Here is a 20,089-nt window from a genome sequence, read left to right as displayed (position 1 = left end):
TCTGATTATTCACCAACTAAAGATAATAATGGAAAGAGTGGATGCAAGTCAACACTATCACAAGGTTGTAACATTGTGTTTTCAATTGATTATCAAGTTATTTTGGAACGATGAGCACATCGGACCCCCAACGTTGACACGCTCTTTACTAAACACATATGTGCTGTTAATAAATCAGTGATGATGCGTGTGAATTGCATGAATTTTTTCATTATTTTTACAATTATATCGAAATAATAACAACAGAATTAAAAGAGAAATGTAATTCTCAATGAAAATGTTCTCATGAGAAACGCATCATGATCTTGGGAATAAATTTATCTAGACACGCTTGATAATAATTAAATTACAACTAATATATTTAAATAAATTTCTGAAATCTAAAGTAACAGACTAGCGCCAGCCTGTAAATAAATTACAACTACTTGAGGAGTATCCTGAAAGCTAAAGCTGGTCTAGCGCTGGCTTAGAATAAATATACATTACAATACAAATTCTTGATAAGGTAGTCGGACGACCATTCCGGAATCGGTCGATAAGATTTTGTAGGTGCTGATGAGATGAATTTTTTATTCGTAGAGATTTGTCCTGATTATCATTTTCCATGGCATTCAATTGAAAAAAGTATAATTATATCAATTAGTAAGATTATTTTTAATAAAGACCTAGATAAGAATTATTGCAGATTAAGAGCTCAGATCAAGAAACTTTATTACTTTTATGAAAAATCGTGCTTGAAGGCGTACGCCAAATCTTTTGAAAAAATTTTAATAATAAAAAATAGATTTTAATAACATAAATCTACCATAAATTTTTTAGATTTTTCAAAGACGGATTATTTGCCTGAATGTAATTTGAATATTCGTGATAGTGCTCATAAATGGTAAAACGTTAAAACGAAAAATGTAATTGTCAACACACATCCCACGGTATTTTTTTAAAGCTCATTCGTTAGAGGTAAATCATTTTCCTGCACATGGTTAGGGTGATTTCTCCAAACACTTTTTGGCTTTACAAGCATGCAACTTTTCAATCATAACGTAATTCGATATTGGGTGGACCATGATTACAAACTCGCTAACGCCCACTTTAGTACTATTATGTTCGAGCTCCATAGATTTTTCATCAGTTCGTGTACAGCCTCAGTACTATCTAGTTCTTTTAGTCGAGTCTTGTAAGTCATCGATAAGTTTCAAGTAATGATTTTTCAAATTTAAGTTGAGCCTCAAGACAAGTTTGTCTTGCCGACAATTGACAACTTTGTCGCACATTGTGTAAAAATGTCAGCACACTGGTGGTGTGGCTGGCTATTCATTTTTTCGCTATGCAATTCTTCCACCGGTTGGCTGGAGGAAAGGTTTGATGAACCACCGTTTATTGCAAAATCATTTTTCATTAGTCTTAGCAAAACATTCTATTGCTATATCAAATAACAGCAATTTTTTACCGCCATACGCTTATGCCACCATTTATTCTAATTTGATAGGCCTAACTTAGAATCTGTAAATGGCAATCTATACTTGACTAGTGGAAGAGATAAAAATATAACATTAAAAACATTAGGAGAAGGACATATCAACGTTAATGACATTAATTTGCTTCACACTGTGTGGGCTGTAAGTCTCACTGATTATGAATTTGAAAAATTTGAGTTCGAAAAATATTAAAATAATTATTCATAACAATAGGCTTCAAACGCATCCCAATTAATCGAACGATGGAAAAATGGTATACTCGACGACGTCGAATCCACGCTGCAACGTTTGACACGAATTGTCGAAGGTCCAGGTGGATTGCTTCGAAAAGTCAACGCACTTAGTAAATCTGAACCAAGACACTCCAACGACAGCATCCCAATTGCTCCGGAGGTATTATATACAGATCAAGAAATCTTTTTTTCGTAAAAGATTTACCTAATTTAATTTATTTAAACAAGCAATAAATATTATTTTTAAACGACAGTCGGATCCCATTTCTGTGTCACCAGGTACAGTAAGATCATTGAGCACAAGGGTGAGTGAGATAAAATTGTTACAAAGTATTTTCCATACGATTCATTGACTGGTATAATGTTACAGTTACGAAGATTAGAAAATAAAGTTCGCACTATCACGACGAAACTACGGATCAATGAGTGTAATAGTGATCCATGCCAGAACGGCGGAACATGCATCGACTTATATGATTCGTTTTCGTGTCACTGTCCACCCGAATGGGAGGTAAGTGATAAAACTTTTCTGTTTTCAAAAACAGGAGTATACGTAGTCATGATAATTATCAACGAGATTGATGCTGTTTCGTTCTTTAGGGCGATCACTGTACTGTAGACGTGAACGAATGCGAGCGATTAGCCGGCAAGCCATCTGGATGCCAGAACGGGGCAACATGCGTAAATGCGCTTGGTACTTTTAGGTATCGTACAGATAGGTTTATTTATGAACAAGATTTTTCGTTGAATAGTGAATCACCTTTTTTACAGCTGTACCTGCGCCCAAGGATGGCATGGTTATCTTTGCACAACTCAAAAGTCAGCTTGCGACCAATCGAATGACGTCGATCTTTGTGGAAACGGCGTATGTTTAAAAAACAATTCTCCTTTGGGATATACTTGCATATGTAAATTGGTAATGACAATTGGATCTTCGAGAAACATGAAATTTTAGTACTATATTTGTAAACTAACATTGTTTTCAGGGTTGGGATCATTTAGGTGAAAACGATCCGTCTTGCAGAAAAGATATTGACGAATGTTCCGTGGGACGATATCCTTGTTCAGTCAATCCACTCGTTGCCTGTCATAATGTCCCAGGAACCTTCTTCTGCGGAGTTTGTCCAGCTGGTTACACTGGCGATGGATATAAATGCCAAGATATTGACGAATGCTTACTTAACAATGGGGGTTGCAGTCAAACTCCACTCGTCGATTGTATCAATACATTGGTAAGTTTTAGATTGATAAGCTACATGTAATATTTGTTTTTACCTTTTTGGTATAATTGATAAATCAAGTGCAAGTTTCATAGAGAACTACTTTTCATTCTTCAACAAGGATTAAACATTGTATAAAAAAACTGATTTTGTTGCGTTCTGTTTGTCATGAGTATCAAAGATTGCTTTTTTGTATAGGAATAAATTATTAATATACCTTATTACTACACAAAAAATGATACGTAACTTTTCCTTTTAATCAAATTATCAAGAAAAATATGTTTATGTTGAAAAAAATCATATATTTTAAGTTTGGCCAAATAATTACAATTAAAACAAAAGATATCATTGTTTTTCAAGAAAAAAAATTAACACATTTGCTTTCAGCATCTTAAAATACATAATGATCTATTATTCCCTTGAACGTATTATTGCGCATAGGATCATACTTCGGCTCCAAACTATACATGGACTCTCCTGAGTCCGTCAGAAAATAGGTTCATTTAAATTATTTTATCCGTCCATCATACTTCAATGCTCGATTTCAATAGTAGTTCTATTTTATCCAACACAAGTCCTATGAAGGAGTAGAATGTCATTTTCTTGCTCAAGGAAAAAATATATTCCGTCTATATTCCATCGTTTGAGGAAGAAATAGTGTATTATGTACCTAGATTGATAAAGTGTTAGCAAAATTACGAAATACGTGTAAATATGTAAATTTTGTATGTTCTCATATACTATTTTCGACCTATCGAAACAAGGCTTTCACCAGTCATTTCACGAAGAAAGCGTCTACTTTCATAACTTGGGTAGAAAATATATTGACATCGATTGCATGGTTTATTTGTTAGTGTGCTTTTATCATAATACGAATTCTTAATCTAGAACTCCTTTATTTATCATGATTAAGGGATCTCGAACTTGTGGACCGTGTCCAGTGGGTTATCAAGGTGACGGCATCACATGTTTCTTCGTGGGAAATTGTAACGTAAACAACGGTGGCTGTCATAGTTTAGCAACCTGTAGAGAAGATTCAAATGCAAAGACATACTGTCTGTGCCCGGAAGGGTATGAAGGTAGTGGTTTGGGCCCACAAGGCTGCGTACCAGTCAGGAATGCTTGCCGAAGTAGTCCTTGCGTTCACGGTTCGTGTTTTTCTCAAGGTGAACATAGTTTCAAGTGTCATTGTAACAAAGGCTATTCCGGTAAGTCTTTTCTTTGCTAAAAACAGTTTGGCGCGTTCATATTGTTCACTGTTTACTTATAAAGGTCCGTTGTGTGATGTGGCTGTCGACCCATGCATTCAAAATCCTTGCCTCAACGGCGGCACCTGTCGCAAGAATACAAATGGGAGTAGATATTGCGAGTGTACTTCGAGTTTCTCTGGGCCATTGTGTGCTACAGCAAAATCTGCTTGTGGTGGTTTCTTCAGAAGCGAGACCGGTTCTATTGAATTTCCTGTTGAGGCGGGTAGCAAATACGACCATTCGCTGAGCTGTGCATGGGTCATTTTGACCAATCGGACACTCGTGTTGAACGTGACCTTCACTAAATTCGCATTGGAGACTGCGCACGGAAGCGATGAATGTCGACACGATTATGTCCAGGTAACCAGGTATTTTCATATTTTAGATCTATGAATCATAAAAAATGAATATTTAACTATTGTTGATTTTAAGATCCATGATGGAAGGTCGGCCGGTAGTCAAATATTTGGTCGATATTGCGGCGATCAATTGCCGAACAATGGCACGATAATTTCAACTCATAACTCGTTGTACATCTGGTTCCATTCAGATAGTACGATTAATAGTGACGGATTTGCTTTGACTTGGTCGTCGGTCGAACCTCAGTGCGGTGAAGAAATTGAAACCGAATATGGCTCGATATCTTCGCCAGGTTATCCCGGCAAATATCCAGTAAATAGAGACTGTTATTGGACCATAAAAGTGAGCCCTGGAAAACGAATTGCTCTGCACTTTATTATGGTTGCGATTGAGGAACATCCAACTTGCGAGTACGATTATCTTGAAGTAATTCCGAATGTTTATCCGATAATAAGTATTTGTTGAATAAAAATGTAATATCGCTATAATGGAATGCCGATTTTCTAGGTAAATGAAACAAATTACGCTGGTCCTCACCAATTGGCTATATTTTGTAACCACAGTAATCCTGCGATTTTGACCAGCACGGGAGATCAGGTCACTATCAGATTCCATTCCGACAATTCTGGAACAGACAGTGGTTTCCATTTGTCCTTTCTCAGTATACCAGGTATAATAGAGATACCAGTTATGCACAGAGAAAGGCTTACTTCGATGTTTTTATTTGTTACTATTTATTTACCGTAGGTTCTCCAGATTGTGGTGGCGTTTTCACAGCCGACACTGCTGAAATTGCTTCGCCTGGATATCACTCTGGTCAATATCGATCAGATGCAATGTGCGAATGGGAAATACGATTACCACCAGGTTCTCGTATTCGTGTCCAATGGCTAGATTTTGATGTTGAACGTTCGCGTAACTGCATGTTCGACTCGGTTCAGGTAAGTGATATTTCCAGTGATCCAAAATACGTCGTAAAAATAGATACCAGTGTAATATTAATTTGTTATTTTCTACAGATTTATGAAGGTCCAAGCATCGATTCACCACTAAAAGGCAAATATTGCGGTAACAATTTGCCACCTGCGATGACAATCCATTCGAATATAGTGCTTATCCGCTTTGAAACGGACACGAATCTCGAGGAAAAGGGTTTTATTTTAAAGTATGAAGTGGAATGCGGTGGCACTTTTACTAACCCTACTGGCGTAATAACGTCGCCGTTCTATCCGAACCATTATCCCGCATCAAAAGACTGTAAATACCTGATATCTCTACCGCCGGAAAAAGCAGTTGTTCTCACTTTCGAATTCATGGATATCGAGGAAGGAACGACAATCGATAGCGAGACAGAGTGTTATTTTGATAAGCTTGAAATTCGGGATGGTGACTCGGAAAACTCAACGCTACTAAAGAAACTTTGTGGTTCCGAGAAAATGATGCCTACGGAACCCATTTACTCTACACACAATTACATGTTCCTTGAATTTTTTACCGATTCAAATATTCACAATATGGGTTTCAAAGCAAACTATTCAACGATTGACCGAGGTAGGTATTTTATTTTGTTGAATTACGATTGTTGCCTTATAATGAAACGATTATAGAATGCGGAGGTATTTACCGAGAAGCGCCAGGATCAATATCGTTCACACATTCGTTAGATCAATCCAGCTACTCCTATTATAAACAAGATTGCATTTGGATAATACATGCACCTTACAAGCATGCTATCCAAATCAACTGGGTATCTTTTCCATCGCGTACGACGTCTGTTAACGAAGAATGCACACGAAATTACATTCAGTTGGAAGAGCGAGGAGACTATGAAGATAAAATATCAATGGGAAAGTATGTGTCATGTTTCTGTTTAATTACGATGGACAGAAAGTGCTTATAATATAATTTTTAGATACTGTGCTTTTATCCCACCGCCGCAAATGATGACCACTCAAGGAAATGACTTGACAATCACGTATCACCAGAATGGTGGTTCCGAGGATATCCAATTGTCTTTCAATTTTATCAATGACACTAATACTTGTGGTGGACATTATTATGCCGATAGTGGTTACATACGGTCACCGAATTATCCTGATGCGAAATACCCGAAAAATAAAGAATGTGTATGGATAATCGAAGCTAAAAATAAGTATTTGGTAACTCTCAATTTTCTTTCCTTTAAAATCGAAAAGTCCCGGCTGTGTTCATATGACTATTTAGAAGTCAGGTGAGTTATTTTATTGAAATTCATAAAATAAACTTATGCTCATTGTTATTTTTTCTTACGTTATTAGGAGCGGTTCTCAAGAAAATTCACCGTTGCTAGGCAAATTTTGCGGAACCCAAGTGCAAGATGAATTGACAAGCATGACAAATCAAATGTACATTAAATTTGTCTCAGACAATTCTTTACAAGAAGATGGCTTTGAAATCCGCTGGCATAGTTCTACAGCAGGTTCGTAAAACGCAAACTCTTTTGTGTTTCTTCATCGATCAACTATTAACATTGTTTTTCAGGCTGTGGAGGTAATCTTCACACGTCTAGTGGTGCAATAATATCGCCTAATTATCCCCAAAACTATTACCATCGAGCGACTTGCACGTGGAATATCCGGGTTGCTGCAGGCAGTGTCGTTCGTATTACATTTATCGATTTTGACATTGAAGAACATCCAAAATGTTTGTTTGATTACCTTGAAATAGCTGACATAATAAATGGATATGCTCAAAATCCTGCGAGATATTGCGGTTCTACAATTCCTCCAATTGTCATGACTCATAGTAATCAAATTAAATTGACCTTTCGAACAGATTTATTGACTAATTCTCGAGGATTCCATCTTAGATATGCCACTGGTAAGTCAATTTGTTAATGTGCATTTTTTTCGAGAAATTTTTGATAACAACTTTGAATTTTAGAGTGTGTCAACGAAGTTGAAGGCTTCCAAGGCGTGATTGAGTCTCCTAACTTCCCTGACAGTTATGAAAACTTGAGTAACTGCACGTGGACGATTACAGTACCAGCTGGAAACGCTATCAATATAACCTTCTCTCACTTCGACATCGACTCAGGTCTTCGAGGAAATTGTAATCAGGACTACCTAAAGATACAGGAAGGTGATGATACCCCCAATACTGAGCTCGTGACAAAATGCGGAACAGAGGAGGACGTCTTGCCATTGAAAATTTCTTCAAAGCAACGTCGTGTTTTCGTAAATTTTGTCACCGATCGTCGTGGCGTTGCCGGTGGATTCAGGCTAGAATGGTACGTGAATGGATGTAGCAGACGGTTCACTAAACCTGCAGGTACATTTACATCACCTGGATACCCGAATGGTGATAAATTGGACAAGGAGGTCGTAGAATGCATATGGTTGATAGAGGTAGAATTGGATAAGAGCATTGAAATTACCTTCCCAAAAATTGATAACACCAAGACTAGGAATTGTCTGTCAGGTAAATTTTGTATTCCGACTTTCAATTGCCATTTCCATTGTTGATTTTAATTTTGAAAAATTACTTGCTCAGACACGTCAGGATCGATTGAAGTTTACAATGGACCTAACGAGAAAGCTCCTTTGTTAATCCATAACCTCTGCTATTCTGACACGCCGACTACCTTCACCAGCACTGGCAATCGAATGACAATTAAATATATGTCGGAAACCAGCTATGCTAGTCACGGATTTACAGCGAACTACCATAGCGTTCCCATAAAATGCGGTGGTAAATTTAGTGGTCAATCCGGAGTAATACATTCAACTAACTACCCCAAGAATTATCCTCACAATGAGAATTGTGAGTGGTTGATTACTGTTGACAGAAACCATGCTATAAATCTAACCTTCGTAGATTTAGATCTTGAAAGAAGTCGTAATTGCACGGACGATTACATTGAGGTATCAAGTCTTTTATATGATCATTGAAAATATCTATAATAACTAAAATAATAATATTTTGTAGATTCACGACGGTCCTATACTGGGATCGCCCATACTAGGTAAACATTGCCATGCTATAGATGCGTTGCCGTTCTATGTTTCAAGTGGTAATCAAATGCTCGTGGTAATGAGAACCGATGCGTTGGTAACAGCAAAGGGTTTCATGGCACTATACAATCGCACCTGTGGTGCCCGAATCACTATTAATGGCCAAGGAGCGATTCAGTCATCGCCAACCCTACACACGTCGCTATCGCTTCTTAATTGTACTTGGATATTAAGTGCCGAGGATCCAGGTAAATATAAATAATTCAAAGACATAAATTAAGGAGTATCTTTTGAAGATACGCGTTCTTTATTATAGGAGATAAAGTGACTTTGACATTCAGTCACATAAACATACAAGAATCTGATGACTGCTCGAATAATCACATAGAGGTGTATGAAGGGGACGGTACTCAAGGAGTTCTTTTAGGGACGATATGTTCAAATAAAATACCAACACCTTTCTATAGTACTGGAAATACGCTAACTATTCAAATGACTGCTGAGTATGGGCACAGCGTGGGTGACAAATTTGAAGCCTCGTATTCTACCTTCAGTAACGGTCAGTTACATGATAAAAAAACCATTTCTATTACAATTTATTGTTAAATAAAATCAATATTTCAATTTGAGATTTACAGCTTGTGGAGGTAACTACACCGCAGAAAGTGGTACGATCGCGTCTCCAAACTATCCCTTGAGCTATCCCAGCCAAGCAGACTGCATCTGGATAATTCAAAATGCACCTGGCAATCGAATTTCCTTGACCTTTGATGAGTTTGAACTCACAGAAAGTGAGCACTGTAATGTTGACTACGTGGAAGTTCGGGAAACCAATGGAATTGGAAAGTTACGTGGAGTTTTTTGCGGAAAAAATGTTGACAGTATTACATCAGCACAACCGTTATGGATACGGTTCAAAAGTGCTCCTAATACTTTAGGAAATCCAAAAGGATTTAAAGCGGAATATAATTTGTTATTTGGAGATGAACTTACCGGTGATTTTGGGGAAATAGCTTCGCCGATGTATCCAGTTCCACATAGAAAGAGTTCAGATTATTGGTGGAGAATTACTGTCGACTTCGATTTCGTTATAAGGATCGAATTTTTAGACTTCCATCTCGATAGTTATGAAGATTACTGCTATTCGTCGGTGAAGGTAAATTCGTATTTTTATATATGAAAAGACGCGAGTGATCTGAATATTTGAGAAAAGTTGGTAATAACATTTCTTTAAATTCTGATGACGAAGGTTTGTTCTTTAAAGATTTTGATGTATTTTGAATAAGAATTATACAATACTAAAAAATTAGCTTTAAGAACGATTAAAAACATATTTAAAGTTTAAATAACAAAAAAGTCGTAATTATCATGTTTAGCTTGCTTCTTCATCATTTAAATTTTTTATAAATTCAATAACTATTGATGAATTGCAAACAATTTAATTACGTATAGATATATGATGGTTACAACGAAGATGCTCCAGAAATGAAAGAATTGTGTGGAATCGCTATTCCTGAAGAGCCTATCACATCTTCGAGTAATATTATGTATATTCAATTCGATAGTATTTATGATCAAGTAGGTAACTGGTTCCTTCTTAAGTGGACGAAGATTCCACGACCAACCAATACTGGAGAAATACAAGTAGTCGATAGTAAGTACTGTTATTTTTTTTATTTCAATTCTAGCATAACTATTTTTAATTGATGTAAATTTTGGAGATTGATGTGAAAAATAAATAAAACATAATAAGTTTCAATAAATGACCCATAATCTTGTCAAAGAAATTACGGTGCTAAATCAAATAAGCAATGAGCTCAATTGTATAAAATGCTTAATTTCTGAATGACGGAAGCTGAATTGAAAACTTATAATTTTAATCATGACATTAATAATAGATATAGCGACGCGAGCATCTAACAATCACTGATATGACAAGTGTTGATCAAATGGAAAGCCACAGTAGCTCGGTCATTTTTATTTTCTTGATTATGACCCTTGGCAATATTATTTTTATAGAACAGTATATACATTTATAGTAGAGTAATACAAGTAGTTCATCGTTATGTACCTATAGTCGTTCTTTGTCTCTGTCGCAAAGTAACAAGTAGTAATAAGATTATAAGAATATAAATTAATAAAATAAATATTGATTGATAAAATTGATAAATTGATATAAAAGAATATAATTGGGAAAAATTTTGAAAAAATATTTCTTATAAAAAAAGACTCGTGCCTTTTAGTTTTAGCTTATAAACCTTTTTTGGAACTTATTGAGTCTTATATATAATATATTACAAAATAAAATTTTGTTCTACCCCTAAATAATTTCAAATGTTATTAATAGAAAGTTGAGATCAATTTCATCCATTAAAAAAAATATTGTTATAAAAAATTTAACTGTTCAGAAGGTATGTCAATTTTAAATTTACAAATGAAATACCAAGTGAATTGCTGTGATCATAAAATTGGTTTTATATTTAATGAAATTTCGTTTCACCATATTTTATGAACGGTTGTACCTTTTTCCTATAACTTCTTTTTGTTAAATGAAACCTTAATTTTCTATTATTAGTTTTCTCAATGCGGTCTGCTCTTTTTTCAAAAGTTATTTAAAGTTAAGTAGGGGTTTCATTTGTTAATATATTAGATATGAAGACCTATAATTTCTAAAATAAACCTATGAGCTAAAACTAAGATACGTTTCATCTAATTTTTATAAGGAATATGTTCTGAAAATTTCTTCAAAATCGATCTCTCGCAGATCGAGTTGTCTCCTTGTAAGAAGGATAGAATATTATAAACTTCATAAATCTGTAAAAATTCGATGACTAATGTAATTATGTGTACGGTTTAGCATCTGAAAATAGCAAGTACATAGTTCTGACAACAACGAACAGCAGTTATACATTCCACTCGCCAGGATATCCTGACGGTTATGCAGAAAATCTTAAGTATTCTTGGACTTTCGTCACAGCACCTGGAAGTCACGTACTGTTGAGATTTTTATCTATGAATTTGGAAGAGTCGGAGAACTGCGTTACAGATTACGTTGCAATTTACAATGGCCATGTGACAACTTTCAATTCTAATGAAAATCTCATCAAAAAAGTCTGTTTATCTAACGCCACGTCGACAAGTTATTCCGGCCAAAATACTATGACTGTACAATTTGTCTCGGATTCCTATTTGAATAAGACAGGATTTTCGGCTATAGCTTTAGAACGTAAGTTAATATTTGCGATGAAATGTGCGATTACTGTAAAGTGATACTTGCCAACCTTTAATAATAGAATGCGGAGGGTTACTGGAAAAGACGTTCGGCGTGATACAATTCAATACTACCAGTGGATACTCAAGAGTTCGACCGTACATTTATGCCTGTGAGTGGGTTGTCAAAGTGAGACCTGGACGAAGAATTAGAGTTAACATTAAGCAGTATAACATTGAAAGCAGCCAACCCAAAACGGACGATAACTCTTGTAGATCTAACTATCTTGTGGTATAGTATATTACAATAGTTAAGTATTCTATTGATACAATTTGGACATTTATTCATTCGATGGGACATTTTGATGCAGCTGAAAAACGGTGAAACTGCAAGCTCGCCGTTATTGGGCATTGGGAAGTACTGTAATGGTGTTATACCCCCAGTACAGAATACCACTGGTAACTATCTTTACATCAAACTCGCTGTATCTTTTGCTAGTGTTAATTTGAAGATAATATTCAAGTAAGTGGACGCTTGATATATGTCACTCACATTTCTACCTACGTTTCATTTGTCATTTCCTTAATTTAGAGAACTAGGTCACGATTGCGGTGGTAGATTCGATTTATCAAGAAAGTCAGAGATAGAAATCACCTCTCCAAATTATCCTAATATTCCAACACCTCATACAGAATGTTTCTGGACATTTATGAGTGTTGATGAGCAACGTATGGCCATACACTTTGTTGAAAGATTCGACTTAGCTTTCAGTGAAAAGTACGTAAATTCGTAAAAGTACACTATAAAAATACAGTGTTAATTGTTAATGAAAATTGGCCTTATAATTAGTTGGTTATTTTTACTAACAGTTGCGAGAAAGAGTACGTAGAGTTTAGAGATGGTGGTACAGAGACGTCGGAGCTTCTTGGCAGATACTGTAAAAATATGGCTCCGAGTTCTGTAACAACCAAAGGAAATATTTTATTCGTACACTATTATACCGATCTACCAGAACCTCGTAATGGGTTCAAAGCTGTTATCACCTCTGGTGGTGAGTTATAATTACATACATATAATGATTTATATTTATACATACATATAATGCAATGATTTATTATTAAATAAAACTTGTGAGTATAAATTTTATAATTTATACTCTAAAGATGTATGCGGAGGTATTGAACGAAATCCTCAAGGTGGAGTAATAAGTTCGCCCAACTATCCTGACTCATATGACACCAAATCTCAATTGTGTACCTGGTGGATCATGGCACCACATTTCACTCGAGGCATCAAACTTCAATTCCAAGATCTCGAACTTCCTACTAGACGAGAGTGTAACGATACCGATCATGTAACAATTTATGAGAAAGTTCCTGGCGATTTCTACGGTCATAACGGTAATTAATTTGTTGTTGTTGTTACTTTAAACGGGATCTTGAAATTAATAAGTTTCTTTTTTCAGAGACCGAAATCGGCAAGTTTTGTGGCAGAAATAAGCCCGGCGTCATCGATATTCTAACAAGTGAAGCTATGGTAACATTTGTGAGTTCATTTACCAATACGAGACTACCATACTCCAGAGGTTTCCGACTTAACTACACCTTCAGCCATGATGGTATGTAAAATACCGTACACATACACTTATATAGAAAAGGGTCTTAAATATTATATTAATTAATCTGGAAATCTAGGTTGTGGAGGGAATCTGAATGGTATGATGGGTATGTTCCAAACAGTTGGTTATCCACGGCCCACAACGTATAGGTAAATGTTTTGGTACTATTAAAAAAATGCTAGAGTCCCGCTTATAATTTTGATTTACTTTTTATTGTAGATATTGCAGTTGGAAAATTAACGTACCGGAAGGATTTCAAGTCCAAGTTGACATTATTGATTTAGATCTGGCTGGAGTTACATATTCATCAGGCAGTCACGTCTCGGTAATGTGTGTAAAATCTATTGATTTTAGATTCGTATTAATAACACAAATTTTTATAGTTCCATCACGACCCCGATAACGTTGCTACTATTGCAGTAGTGAGGGAATCTTCGCAATCAATGACTATTGCAAGCTCAACAAATTTTATGAGCATCTATTATATATCGACGGGCGGACATCGTGGAATGAAAGCCAGATTCAGAGCCGTATATCCTGCTCGTAAGGATTCTGTAATTATTACTGACGATAGATACTATTTGGTCAATTTGTGTTTTTTGTTTAACAGCATGTGGAGGTAAATTAAACTCTTGGAACGATGTATTGACCAATCCACGTTCTGCCCCTTTCAACCAATCAGCATTTTACTGTAAATGGACCATCGAACAACCTGAAGATGTAGAATCAATTCAAAGAGATAGCATGACTCTTGCTATAACGATATCTGGTTTGATTAGCAAAGGAATCAAATCGATTGTGTGCCGCAACTATCTCAATTACATTTCAATCAAAGGTAAAAACAAAAAACATAATTTATTGTTGCTAAATTCAAATCGATTTTTGCTTCTAGGAGATGAACCTGTAGCTAGAGTATGTGGAAACTGGACAGCAGATAGAGTCACAGTGACTAGTCCTTTCAAATCTTATTCTATTCAGGTATTACAGAAATTATAATTTGAAATATTCAAAAATAACTAGCGTTTTTTATAACATGATATTCTGCATTTGTTGTAAGGCTTTGAATGCATCTAATGCCGAAAGAATGAGCTTCACAGTGACGTATAAATGGCACAAATGTGGAGGCATACTGACCGGACCATCTCATAAGATCCAAGCACTAAAAAATATAACATACCCAGTATACTGCGCTTGGAAAGTCAAGTATCCAGATGTTGACAATAGCATTTTAGTTACTTTTGAAAAAATGAATCTTGGATCTTGCGACAAATCTTACATTCAAATAAAGTAAATGCATCCCTGCTAAGCCTCATTGTATGATCTATTATAATTATTTGAAATTCACCTTCACATAGGGGTCGCACATTCCGTTCACCGACTCTAGGAAAATTCTGCGGTAACGAAAAGCCTCCAAACATTGTTAGTCCAACAAATGAAATTATGATCGAGTATTATGCCTCTGAAGATGTTGGTGATTTTGAAATACATATTAATCCGGCCGATTATGCATGTGGAGGTATTGTTACAGGCAAGCAAAGTGAAATCCGATCGCCAGGGTATGGTAAAATTGTATTCGCGAACTTAATGATTTTATTTTCATTTTATGAATAATTTTTCTTCGATTGTTTCAGATTTCCTAATAATTATCCAAATAATACCGAATGTGTTTGGGAAATAATAGCTAATAATGGTTTCCACGTCGGTCTTAATTTCATTGAAAGATTTCACCTCGAAACTAGTGCAAATTGTGAAAATGACTACGTCGAGGTAAAATAAGAGTAGTACAAGAGTACAACTGAAATCAAAGAATGCTTTTCACACACGGTCGATTTATAGGTTTCTGAATGGATAGAGGATGGCTTGAATGATCGTTACGAGAGTTTGGCAAAAGTTTGCGGACGAATTGCTCCCGACAAACCTTTCAACACCACAACGAGAAAAATGAAAGTGAAATTCCACTCTAACGACCTAATCGAAGGTGAAGGGTTCAAGGCTGTCTGGCATTCGAACTGTGGTGGCGTTTATGTAGTCTCTGAAATGCAAAAGTATATTGAGTCGCCTAATTTTCCAATGTCATATCCAATCAATTCAATATGCAATTATACTTTGATTGCTAAAGAAAACGAACAAATCATTGTCGACTTCAAGCAGTTCACTCTCGAAGGTACAATTTGATCATTCGTTTCTGATCGTTGATAATATTTATACTTAATCTTTTAATTGATATTATAATTATAGGCATGAGTGCTAATTGTCCATATGACAATGTAACAATTCGAACTTTTTCTGGTGATTGGATGAGGGGTGAAAATATCTTCTGTGGCGTTAATTCTCCCGGAAGAAGAATTGCAAGAGGTAGAATGGAAATAGTTTTTAGATCGGACAGTTCAGTTAATCGTGCCGGTTTCAAATTCGGATATCGACTAAATGGTAAGTATTTCACGAAGAAAGTATAAAATGAAAAAGAAAACATCTTTGATAAATATGTTTTTATAGATTGTGGTGGTACAGTAACAACACCGAGGATTTTAAATCCAATTATGGAAAATAATCCACAATATTTCGAATACACAAGTTGTCATTGGCTAATAAAAGCTCCTGTGAAGAAGAGCGTTTTGTTACGTTTCGAACAGTTTAACATATCGTCAACTATTGAAAAGTATTGCATTGTCTTGGAATATTATTAACAAAAGTTGAAGAAATATAAAATTTCAATATTTTTATTCTTGAAGCTGTCTAGGTAGTTTTGCGAAAGTATTCGAGGGTAACTCCACTGCAAAAACAAACCTAAAAGGAACTTTCTGTGGAGATTTAAGTAAAAATTTACCGGTATTGCAGTCTCTTGATAATATAATGACCCTCATGTTGCATACTAGTCCTTATGGAGAAAAGAGTTATGCGTTTAAAGTCGCAGTAAGTGCTCGCTCCGCCCTTTGTAATATTGTTCAATATTGTTATCAACAGAACTTTAGATACCGATTCTATGTACATAATTAACATATTTGTAGGTACTTTTTGTAAACAGTCCTGAGCAAGGCTGCGGAGGAAATATTGAATTGACGAGTACCACGCCATTTAAAACTCAAAATACCGATTATTACGATCCACTTCAAGATTGTCATTGGCTGATCACAGCACCACAAGGTTATAATATTGAGTTTACGATCACTGACATAGATCTTAAAGATACGCCATTCAACGACACGACAGTTAATAAGCGGATGTCGTGCAATAGCGATTATATTGAGGTATACGAATTTTATGTGAAAGTCCTATTTTTGTACCTTTAGTTTTCCAATGATTATATTGTAGGTTCGTGACGGCGGACCTTATGCGGAAATTATTGGTCACTATTGTGGTAACACGGTACCAGCAACTATTACGAGTACTTCTAACTTGCTCTGGATTAGATTCGTGTCTGATAGTATTGGTCAAGGTCGAGGCGTCAAAGGATCGTTGAAGGCTGCAACTTGTAATAATTTTAATTACCTCGTTATCAGACGCACAATAAAAGGAATGTATGAAACTATAAATTGAGCGAATTTTGCAGCCCCTTGCGGAGTTGCCGATTTATACGTTGGAAATACAACTCAAATTCTTACTTCACCTGGTTATCCTCAAGCTTATCCTTCAGAAATCACATGCAGGTGGGTAATACATGGCACTACTGGGAGATTGAAGCGAGTAAGGATCGTTTTTGAAGACTTCAAGTTAGCCGACTCCACTTTGTGCGAATCTGAATTTTTTAAAATTGTTGATTTAAATGTGAGTAAATGATTGTGAGAATTTTAATCTATCTTTGTCACATAAATACGTTTGAAAATGTGGCCATTTATATATAGAATCGCGAGGTAATCAGCGAAGGCTTTGGCGAGAATTTAATCGTCGGAGGAAGTGGCAAACGTGACATGACTGTTGTCATCGTGAGTAATTTTATAAGTATCCATATTTGCCTTGTAATTAACTTAATTTAATATTAACCAATACAACTGATCATAACATTTGCAGGCCAGTCGAATTCCCCAATCATTCCTCAAATATTGTGGCTCTTTGAAGCCGCATGATTATTATAGGTACACACCCAGAATTCTACATAACACAGTTTTTAGCAAAGCTTTCATGGTTATTATATAATTTCAATTTCAGTAATTACAAAGACGTAGAAATCACTTACAAAATGTCGCCTTCTAATTTGAAAAAGAAAGGTTTCAAACTCGAGTATGGGAAAGCTTCTTGTTCAAGAAATTATACGGCCATTCAAGGTCGAATTATTCACGACGATGTTGGTGACTGCTGGATGACGATTGAAGTACCGAAAAATTTCACTATCAATATATATTTCAATCACTTCTTCTTACCTGGCGGACCTGACTGTTCAAAAGCGAAAATGGAGGTAATTGAAAAGATGATCATTGGTATTTTATTTCTCGAACTTATTAATGATTTCATTCAAAGATACGAGAGGGGGGTTCTGATGGTCATCTTATCCAAAGCGTATGCAATTACGAAACACCGGAGCCGGTATTCAGTACTGGCAATCGTTTGAGTATTCACACATTCGTCGATAAAGAACGATCTTATTTCAACAATATTTACGACTTCACTTATACTTCAACGAATTCCGGTGAGTGCATTAAAAATTTGATTCAATCCCTAAAATTGAGACTTTAAAATTGATGAAATTTTAATTCAGGACGAGGTTGCGGAGGTGATTTATACAACTACGGTGGAGTGTTCACCTCACCTTTCTATCCTAATTCATATCGAAATCGAAGCACGTGTACTTGGAATATCAGCGTTCCCAAAGGAATGAAGGTTTCCCTGCATCTTAGAATCTTTGATATTGGTCCAAAGAGTATGTGCGACACGGATTATTTGAGCATATTCAACGTCAACGCCAATGGAGAAAATGGGGAAGCAGCTATAACCTACTGTGGAGGAGTAAGTTTATTTTTCCCCTAAGATTCTTCGACGAAAGTTATTTACACGGTTGTTCTTTTTTTTTAGGATATGCCAGCAGAGTTTACGGGACAAAGCAATCGAATTGCCGTTACTTATGTTACGAGTGTGAATAATGGCGGTTCAGGATGGTTAGCACATTTTGCAGCCGTTTCATAACATATGCTATTTTTATTATAGTCTTAATGCTTAGTATCGAGTACTTATTAAACAAATAAACGTTCATGCATGTTTTCATTGTATAATTTCTAATTCAGTATCTCACTTTGTCATTAAAATATAAAAACTAGAAGAGTAGAAAAAATTTGTAAGAATATTAATATACTGCGATAATAATAAAATAAAACAATTTTAATAAATGAATATACTTTTATTTGAAATAAATTAGAACTTGATTGAAGTATATGAGAGCAAGTATACATCAAAGACTGAGCGGCAGCAGTTCTTTATTTGATAAATATAAATGGACAAAGTTTTGAAGCATAGAAACTGTAGTGTTAGAAGTTGAACGAAATTACTTTAGCCTCTACCAAAAAGTAGTATATTTTCGTCCGTCACTGAGAATGGCTAAGTCGTGGCAATAAATCGTACGCGCATGTTATAAAATAAAGCAGTAAACACGTATTTTATACGTTTGCTTTAGCTTTGCTTATACTTAAAATCTTCGCTTTTGTAACGTAAGCTATTTTGTTAGTTATGGTAGAGGCGGATTACATTCGGAACTGTACTTAATAACTATATATTTGCTTGGAAAACTTCATATGATTAATTATATAAAAAAGCATTTGATATTTCCGCTTTTTTTTTTTTTTTTGAAGCCTGAGAAATACACACTACGATCTTGATCAGGATGGAGCCAGGATTCAACGCATACTAAGATGTCGACTTTCTTCGGTATTTCTTCAATTGTAGCTTTGGTACTTCGACAGTTCCAGAAAATAACTTTTAATTCAGTTGGAAGAACTTCAGATTTGTTATACTTATTGGAGTAATCCATTTCTATCCGTCAGACGAATCACCCTCTCTACCAGTTTCGGATCCGGATTTATCATGGTTTTGCAATTTAGTTACCAGTCTCGTACATCTAGCCTTTAGTTTCGATTCATAAATGAGACATTTCAGCTCTCTAATCATATTGGAGAGCCCTCTGAGATCGTTTGTGAATTCAAGAACGATTTTGCAGGCGTTGCTTTTGCCGTACGCTTTTATAAGGAATTGCTTGAAATTTTCGTAGTTCAGTACATATGAAGAGCTGTTGATCTCGATTTCACCTTTGACCGATGCTAGAATGTCGTCCATGTCGTCGAAGTCGTTTGTATCAGAAGCATTGTCGGGCTGCTCATCAGCGTCCTTTTTGGATTTTTTCTTTATTGGAGGTTTCAAGGTAGGTTGAGATAGCTTAATGTTACGAGTGATTGTTCCTTTAATATCAGAAAAACTGGAGGTTGAAGAGTTACTAGAAATAGATAAAGCTCTTTTTTGATGAGAGTTTGTTGGTAGGAGGCAATCGGATGAAGAAGAGTTTACGTTAGTGGGTGTACCATCCAAAACGGGTACTTCATAGGGAGCATTCATTGGAATAGCTTCTTGAATAAGAGGTGCTTATTTCATTATTATCAGTGGATTCGAGTGAGGGAATAATAGACGAAGGGGTGTTGTTATTAATGGGACATTGCCTAGAAATCTGCCCAGCTTTATGACACGTGAAACAGCAAGTAGAGTCGGTACTGAAGAATATCCAATAACTTGTGTTGTTGTGATTGATTTGTAA

General features: G+C 35.6%; 1 protein-coding gene across 1 annotated transcript; it reads left to right on the top strand.

Moving 5' to 3' along the window:
- The first annotated feature begins 1,280 nt into the window (after window positions 1–1,280).
- LOC131670607 (cubilin) lies at window positions 1,281–18,503 on the top strand. The gene is made up of 52 exons (XM_058946328.1): window positions 1,281–1,357; window positions 1,487–1,616; window positions 1,689–1,868; window positions 1,963–1,992; window positions 2,040–2,219; window positions 2,309–2,412; window positions 2,480–2,624; window positions 2,695–2,940; window positions 3,842–4,136; window positions 4,201–4,538; window positions 4,611–4,964; window positions 5,046–5,208; window positions 5,286–5,479; window positions 5,558–6,089; window positions 6,146–6,389; window positions 6,451–6,768; window positions 6,836–6,996; window positions 7,059–7,397; window positions 7,461–7,997; window positions 8,079–8,440; window positions 8,505–8,778; window positions 8,847–9,089; window positions 9,169–9,686; window positions 9,983–10,188; window positions 11,401–11,756; window positions 11,824–12,032; window positions 12,112–12,263; window positions 12,333–12,518; window positions 12,611–12,792; window positions 12,905–13,120; window positions 13,207–13,359; window positions 13,436–13,508; window positions 13,579–13,684; window positions 13,743–13,902; window positions 13,970–14,194; window positions 14,252–14,337; window positions 14,417–14,646; window positions 14,715–14,915; window positions 14,991–15,126; window positions 15,196–15,523; window positions 15,598–15,789; window positions 15,856–16,018; window positions 16,092–16,272; window positions 16,368–16,607; window positions 16,672–16,831; window positions 16,910–17,124; window positions 17,202–17,282; window positions 17,368–17,432; window positions 17,506–17,752; window positions 17,815–17,983; window positions 18,053–18,300; window positions 18,367–18,503. The coding sequence occupies exons 1-52, from the start codon at window positions 1,281–1,283 to the stop codon at window positions 18,475–18,477; spliced, it is 11,241 nt and encodes a 3,746-aa protein (XP_058802311.1). The 3' UTR covers window positions 18,478–18,503.
- Window positions 18,504–20,089: the final 1,586 nt, after the last annotated feature.

The sequence above is a fragment of the Phymastichus coffea genome, unplaced genomic scaffold (genome assembly GCF_024137745.1).
Source record: "Phymastichus coffea isolate CEN01 unplaced genomic scaffold, Cenicafe_Pcof_1.1 PCOF00112, whole genome shotgun sequence".
Lineage (NCBI taxonomy): Eukaryota > Metazoa > Arthropoda > Insecta > Hymenoptera > Eulophidae > Phymastichus > Phymastichus coffea.
This window is presented reverse-complemented; position numbering and strand designations above follow the sequence as displayed.

Bases quoted from the DNA above. Each gene is read 5' to 3' on its own strand.
- LOC131670607 (XM_058946328.1), top strand. From the start codon at position 1,281: ATGTCAGCACACTGGTGGTGTGGCTGGCTATTCATTTTTTCGCTATGC. The intron at 12,264-12,332 runs GTAAGTGGACGC...TCCTTAATTTAG, and splicing joins AATTTGAAGATAATATTCAA to AGAACTAGGTCACGATTGCG. The intron at 17,984-18,052 runs GTGAGTGCATTA...ATTTTAATTCAG, and splicing joins TTATACTTCAACGAATTCCG to GACGAGGTTGCGGAGGTGAT.